The sequence below is a fragment of the Otolemur garnettii genome, unplaced genomic scaffold, assembly GCF_000181295.1.
Source record: "Otolemur garnettii isolate 467f Iridium unplaced genomic scaffold, OtoGar3 scaffold00011, whole genome shotgun sequence".
NCBI classification, from domain to species: domain Eukaryota; kingdom Metazoa; phylum Chordata; class Mammalia; order Primates; family Galagidae; genus Otolemur; species Otolemur garnettii.
The window spans coordinates 24331920-24339993 of NW_003852406.1; the positions used below are offsets into that span (position 1 = coordinate 24331920).

At 38.0% G+C, this 8074-nt stretch overlaps 1 protein-coding gene across 1 annotated transcript; it reads left to right on the forward strand.

Annotated features, from left to right (window-relative positions):
• Positions 1-992: 992 nt before the first annotated feature.
• On the forward strand, positions 993-4032 carry SENP8 (SUMO/sentrin peptidase family member, NEDD8 specific). The gene is made up of 3 exons (XM_003784479.3): positions 993-1022; positions 1477-1537; positions 2283-4032. The coding sequence occupies exon 3, from the start codon at positions 2318-2320 to the stop codon at positions 2954-2956; it is 639 nt and encodes a 212-aa protein (XP_003784527.1). The 5' UTR covers positions 993-1022; positions 1477-1537; positions 2283-2317; the 3' UTR covers positions 2957-4032.
• Positions 4033-8074: the final 4042 nt, after the last annotated feature.

Genomic DNA, 8074 nt, shown 5'->3' on the forward strand with positions numbered 1-8074 from the left:
GGAGCAATTGCTCTGCTTCTACCTTATGAACATTGTGAATGTTTAACTTAACTCTCTGGTTTGCTGCCAAGAAAGCTTAGAGCCAAATTTGTGGCCCACCCATAACAAATGTGCTCAATGCCTCATTAACTTCATTCCTGGCTCCAGTTTATATCTCTGCTCTATTTTTTCTTTTCTCTTAAGAAAATCTTAATTCATACTATCTTATTATACATGTATTATTTTCATACACAGCCTTTATATTGTCTCTGAAGTAGTTCAGATTATGATATACAGCATGTACATAAAACCATCTTGGATGCCTCATCAGTACTTCCTTTACTTTAGTTTTTTTTTTTTTTGAGACAAGTCTCACTTTGTTGCCCTTGGGTAGAGTGCTATAGTGTTATAGCTCACAGCAACCCTAGACTCTGGGGCTTAAGCAGTCCTCTTGCCTGAGCCTCCCGAGTAGCTAGGACTATAGGTGATCACCATGACGCCCGGCTATTTTTAGAAATTGGGTCTCACTCTTGTTCAGGCTGGTCTGAGCTCAAGTAATCCTCCCACCTCTGCCTCCCAGGTGTGCTAGGATCATAGGCATGAGCCACACACAGCCAATAGATTTATTTTTATATAGATTTTTGTGGAGTTTAGATTACATGAAAATGGTTATATCACAAAATGTTACCGTTTTAATAGTATAATTAAGTGGTAAAGTAATAGGTCTAATGGCCATAATTGATTAACTTTTGATGTCCTTGTCTTTCTCAACAATCTGTTTTCTCTCAATCTGCATGTGACAGTTTATTGCTGTGTGATTTTTAGAAATATAGTTGTGCTGCCAGGTGAGTGCACAACAATTAATTTTCTTTTAACTCTGTTGAGTCTGTTAGGCTCATATGTGGTATCACCTTCTGCACCCATCAGACTTCTTGTCTTTTTTTTTTTTTTGCAGTGAGATTTGAACCTGCCAGATTTTGGAGCCAGATTTGAACCTGCCACCTCCAGTATATGGGGCTGGCGCCCTACTGCTTGAGCCACAGGTACTGCCCCAGACTTCTAGTCTTTTTAGCACCCTACTTTGAGCGATCAGAAGCATATTAATCTTCTCATGCAATTTTTCTTGCTTCTGCTATAAGTTAGTCATTCTCTTATTTGGAAAAGATAATGTGGATGTATATTAGTTTCTAATTACTGATTCTGTTTACTTTGAATGCTTTGGAGCCATATCTGGATTTTCTTATTGTCTTGCTAGTATATTTAATTGATAACATAAGTATTATTTGTGTAATTTTTTAAAACTATTCTGATACCTTCAAGTAAAATTATTTAGACTTCTCTATAAGTCCCTGAGGTATATGAGGCAAATATATTCCCTTTTTACAGATGAGTAAAAGAAGGACTAAATCATTTAAATGACAAGATGATATTAGTAAATCAGTGGTAAAAATAGGACTAGACCCAGGTCTGATTACTATGCTGTGCTCCTTTTTACAGCATCCAAAGAAGTTCTCATTTACATTGTAAACATTATATCACCTGTATCATACCCCTTGAGGTAAGGATGGGAAATGGGCAAAGGTTAAGTTTTATCAGTCATGTTCATAGCTGAGCAGACTCAGAAATGAATTTCATTTGATTACTCTCATGATTTTCTGTTCTTGAAATTATAGTTCCTTTTTTTAACTCTAACCCTAATCACTGTCACTTTCCATTATGGAAGGAGGAAGCAATATTTTATTTTATTTCTTGAAAATTAATGTTGAAATAGAAACTGTTTTTATAGTTAACCTTGAACAACCTAGGGGTTAGACATCCCAATCCCCTGTGCAGTCACGAATCCATGTATAACTTTTAACTCTCTAAAATTTTATTAATAGTCTACTGTTGACCAAAAGTAATGATATAATACTAATAATGTAAAACATTCAACACACATTTTGTAAATGTATTATATACAGTATTTTTACAATAAAGTGAGCTTAAAATTAAGAAAATTTTAAGAGGAAACGTATTTACTGTTCATTAAGTGGAAGTGGATCCTCATAAAGGTCATCATCCTAGTCTCCCTCACATTCAGTCAGCTGAGGAAGAGGAGGGGTGGTCTTGCTGTCTCTGGGCTGGCAGAAGCACAAGAAAATCTGCACATAAGTGGATCCATGCCCTTCGAACCCATGTTGTTCAAGGGTCAACTACATATTTATACTTTACCACAACCCAATAAGGGTAGCTGTGATTATAGCCCCATTTTTTAGCCAGGTATTTTATTCAGTAGTAAATATTGTCTTTTGCCTTTTCTACAGCTTTTAGAATTTCTCAACGGCCCTGGTCAGTCAAGATGGACCCTGTGGTCTTGAGTTACATGGATAGTCTGCTGCGACAATCAGATGTCTCACTGTTGGATCCACCAAACTGGCTCAATGACCATATTATTGGGTTTGCCTTTGAGTACTTTGCCAACAGTCAGTTTCATGACTGTTCTGACCATCTCTGCTTCATCAGCCCTGAAGTCACCCAGTTCATCAAGTGCACTAGCAACCCAGCAGAGATCGCCATGTTCCTCGAGCCTCTGGACCTCCCCCACAAGAGAATTATATTTTTAGCCATCAATGATAACTCCAACCATGCAGCTGGGGGAACCCACTGGAGTTTGTTGGTTTATCTCCAAGATAATAATAGTTTTTCTCATTATGATTCCCATAGCAGGAGCAACTCAGTCCATGCCAAGCAGGTAGCAGAGAAACTGGAGAGTTTCTTAGGCAGAAAAGGAGACAGATTGGTCTTCGTGGAAGAGATAGCCCCTGCTCAACAAAACAGCTATGACTGTGGGATGTACGTGATATGTAACACTGAGACCTTGTGTCAGAACTTCTTTAGGCAGCAGACAGAATCACTGCTGAAGCTACTCACCCCTACATACATCACAGGGAAGAGGGGGGAATGGAAAGACCTCATTGCCAGACTTGCCAAAAATTAGCTGTGGGAGTATATTTGTGATTTTTGAAGTCTCCTCTGTCTGCCCTTCCCCATTTATGGGATGACTGCATTCTCAGTGCCTGAGGGAAGATGCCTAATAGAGGAAAGCTTAGTATTCTTATTTTTTCCTGAACAAATATTATCCTATGCATTATCCTAATGGACAATTTCACTTTAACCCTAGCTGAGAGCAATATGGGCTGTGAAATGTCTTGAAATTATACACCAAAACCGTACAACCAACTTATCTGAACATTTATTACATATGAGGTTCAAGTAAGACTTCTTATTCGTATAAAATTAATTTCCATTTGATCTCCCTTATCCACATTGGCTTATTCTAAAGGAAAACCAGTGTTCTGTAAAACAAATCAAGAATATGTGAAATCTAGAGGAATGCAAGGAAGAAAACTATAGAGTAGAACCAAAAACTTGTTGCGTGGCCTGCATAACTAAAGAGATAAGCTAGCTTGAAGTAGATCAAGGCCTAACTTGTATTTAAGTCCTAAATATTACCAAAATCAATTATTCATTTCTTTGTGATTTCTATTGGCCATGAAAGGCTTTCCCATCCATCTGCATAATCTTTGCAAATATTTGATAAAGATAATAACAGCCCATTTTCCTCTCTGTCTGGTTTCTAAAATGCTCTAAGAAAGGGGAAATCTGAGTTCATTAAAAAGAATGGCTGTAGGGTGGACCTCTTATGCTTACTGAGTGGGTTGACTTGCTACTCTGGATTGATAATAGCTTTTTTTTTTTACCTTATCTATTAGCCGCGCACACACTTCCTCCTTATATCCCAAGTTCTTTGGTTCTAAATCTCATAGCTGATAACATCCCATGGTTACCTGTTATTTCAGAAAAGTAGTTCTGCTTTCTGATAGTTACAAGTTTTCCATGCTATCCTTAATCTGGCAGAATTGTTTTCAGTTACGTCATGGTGATTTCATAGAGTTGGTTTGTTTTTAAAATACAAAAGAAGAAAAGTGTCCTTTCTCAACCCATTCACTTAATTCAAAATGCAGACAATGTAATTTTTTAAATGTGAAAACAAGAATAAAAAGAAATTCTATACCTCCAGAAGTACTGATCTGTTTTAGTTATTTCAAATAATTAACAATCAGATTAGATTATGAGACTTGAAAACCAAAAATTAGCTGCAGCCATGAAACTTATTTCGGCTACCTCCCCGAGCCAACCCTGCCCCCAGCTCTCATGGCCCAAAATAACCTCACCACCCACTGACCACAGAGGGCAGTAACTCAGTTCCTTTTAGCCAGGAAGGGAAAGCACAGTATGTGTGAGTAAGTACAGGTTACATAGCAGGCCTGAGTGAACAGGAGTTGAAACTAAAAGTCAAAGCGAAAGCTACCTAAAAGTTTCCCTTTAAAGTAATTATGTTTTTGAATTAAAAGGAGACCTAATGGAAGATGGGGCAGAAAAAAGATGAAATCTGGCAATCAGCCATTGAGGTGAACTAGGGAGGGAGGGACGTGAGGAAAGATACAGGTTGCTAATAGGCTACAAGTGAAGATAGGAAAGCAGTATTATTTCACTGACTGTTGACTTAGGCAGCTAGTCTAGACTGTGAAAGAGTCATATCCTCTCTGGGAAAAGTTGTCATCTTTCTATCTTTCTAAAAAACATGCAAAGTATATTTGTTTGAATGTCAGAGTATCTTCCATTGAGAGTTAATGCATATGAGTGCAATTTTTCCTAAGATCCTAGAAATGAATTATTATTTGAACAAAACTAGTCTTTAAAAAAAGATAAAAATCTAAGGTCTCCATTTCCATATACATGGTAGGATTGGACTATACCACAGGTTAGTCTCCTCATATAAACTTTTGAGTATGTCACTATAAATGTTAACATTATAAATGAGAGAATTTAAGAGTTGACTTCTATTTTGCTAGATACTATAAAAGCCCATAAGTTCTACACCTGCATAGCCATATACCATTAATGTTACATGATACAAAATAGGGAAAAAGGATCTTTTGATGGCGTTGTGCTCTCTTAGAGTTAAAATAATCCATTATGCAAAATTAATCTTCAAAATATTGAAAAGGAAAACAGTCTTACTCAAAATTGGGCTAAGCAATTAAACTGAACTACACTGCTTTCAAATATTCTCAAACTTAGAATCCTAGCACTCTGAGAGGCCAAGGCAGTGGATTGCTTGAGCTTAGGAATTCGAGAACAGCCTGAGCAAGAAAAAGAACCCTGTCTACTAAAAACACAAAAACTGAGACAAGAGGATTGCTTGAACCCAGGAGTTTAGAGGTTGCCATCAGCTACGGTGCCATGGTCCTCTACCCAGGGCGACAAAGTGAGACTATCCCCCCCCCAAAAAATCGAATATCCTATTGTATTGCCACATATGTGTACTCACACTTGTCTGACCTGTATCTCAATATAGACTCCAGAAAGGTCACTGTATGTAAACCCAGCTGTAGATGGTGGTAAAAAAGATAAGTATCAGTGGGGTTTTTGTTTAATAATGTCTAAACCACAAATATTTCCATACTTTGGGTAGGTATGTGTTGAATTTTACAAACACTGGTTCTAACTAAATCAGAACAATTTTAAAATTGCAAGTGGATTGTATTTCTGATATGTACCTTATTATTTTGAGTATTCTATAATTTTTACTCTATCCATAGTGACTATATGTTTTATGAAAATAATAATAGACATTTCTTTGAAATGGCAAAGTAGAATTTCTCAGTCACATGGTTATTTACTGATACTGGATGGAGTTTTTTCTTATATCACTTAAAATAGTAAAAGAGAAAATATTTGCAGAAATTCATGTGCTTTGGTATTAGAGCATGAATGTTTTAATCAAATCCAAGCTCTGTCAGTTATAAACTTGTAGCCTCAAGTCTACTTTGAGATTTAGTAGCATCAACTATAAAATGAAGATAGTAATAGGTTTAGGCAGGTACAATAAAGATTAAATATCATATGTAAAGTATACAGTAGACACTAAAATAAACTTTAGTTCCCTTCTGTCCTGCTCAGTTCATTTTAATACTAATAGCAGGTTTGAAAACTTAGTTTTGTATTGCCATGCATACACAGCTGTGTGAAAAATGGCCAATAAATACTGTCAGGTACAAAAGAGAAATTTTTTCAAGGATGGTAAATACCAATAACTAATTTTATACTGCACAAGGTGCTTTATGCACACAATATGTGGAAGTACCTTGCACGTTATATAGTATATAGTCACATACTGTATTACTATGTATATAAAGTACCTTGTACATTATTATATCTCTAGGGAAAAAGTGTATATAAAATCTCATTTAAGCTCATGCTCTCATGTTTTAACAGGTATTATTCCCATTGCATAGATAAGAAACAAACTCAAGGCTCAGCGCCTGTAGCTCAAGCAGCTAAGGCGTCAGACACATACACCTGAGCTGGCGGGTTCAAATCCAGCTCGGAACCCACCAAACAATGACAGCTGCAACCAAAAATTAGCCGAAGTTGTGGCAGGCGCCTGTAGTCCTAGCTACTTGGGAGGCTGAGGCAGGAGACTCACTTGAGCCCAGGAGCTGGAGGTTGCTGTGAGCTGTTATGCCACGGCACTCTACCCAGGGCTACAGGTTGAGGTTCTGTCTCAAAAAAAAGAAACAAACTCAAAAGCGTAGTCACATGGCCCCCATCTCTTCTCACATTTTTTTCTACCAATTCCTTTCTCCCTCTCCCAGAAAATGGTAACAAGAACTCCTTGCTTGAACATTTTAAATGTAATCTAATCTCATACATTCAGCTGGTATATTACAGAAACCAATGATGAGAAATTGTCATCTCGATTAATTGCTATTAGGCAGTAGGGCAGACACAATAAATGGCTTTGTTTTAGATATTAGATCATATTTGGATCAGCTCCCTTTATCGATCTCCTGATGTAAGGCACTTTAAAAGCCCAACATTGTAACTTCCTGTGTTTAATCACCTTTGATATTCTATGTGAAAGATGAGAAGTAGAACAAGAACAGCAGCCTGGGGAATCTCATTTTAAATAGAGGGATTGAAGAAACTGCATCAGGTAAATGGGACTAAACAAAGATGCTCTGCACAGAAGTAGAAAAATTGGTCATTAAGTTGTTCCAAAATGAAGCTGAAATTCTGTGGAAAAATCAAGTGCTAAATGCACTTAAATGAAATTGTCTTACGTAGGGAAAAACTAACATGTCAGCGTGTGAAAGGAAGTGGTAGTCATCTTTCGTGTCAGTAGTCGGGAAGAGTTACTACTCTGGAAAAATTCATCTTAGATTCTACAGTTTGCATTAGAAGGTAAGAGCTCCTTTCTAGATCTTTTTCCTCCATGTACCCAAAGCAGGCAACCTGTTTTTAGAAGAAAACTCCTCCCCCGTAATGCAAGCTCAGACAAGGTTTCCCACACGAGGCTTTGCTTCCCTAGCTAGCTCACACTCCAGCTCCCCACAGCTGCTACCTCAGTCTTCAAACCTGCAAAGCTCTCACCTCCACCCTCACTCTCCTACTTCAAAGAGAAAATAGAAGCCATCAGACAGGAACTCCTTCAACTTCTCTGATGCCAAATCTGCAAACCCACCTCTATCTGTCCCCACCTTAGAGCCTTTGCTCCTATTACAGTGATCCTCAGAGCTAAGCTAATCCCTCCATCTGTGCACAGGGTTACCGTGCAAATGATTTCTTCACACACAAGTCACCAACCTTTCTTCTACTGGATTGTTTTCCATCAACATTTTAATGTGTAAAATCAGCCAGGCACAGTGGTTCACACCTTTAATCCTGGCACTTGGGAAGGCCAGGCTTGGAGGATTACTTGAGCTCAGGAGTTCGAGACCAACCCGAGCAAAGTGAAACTCCATCTCTACCAAAATAGGAAAAATTAGCTGGATGTGATGGCACATGCCTGTAGTACCAACTACTGGGTGTGGTGGTACGCACCTGTAGTCCCAGCTACTCAGGAGGCTGAGGTAGGAGAATTGCTTGAGCCTTGGAGTAAAAAAAAAAAAAAAAACCATGTAAAATCTCCCCCATCCTTAGCTGGGTGTTGTGGCGGGCACCTTTAGTCCCAGCTACTTAGGAGGCTGAGACAAGAGAATTTCCTAAG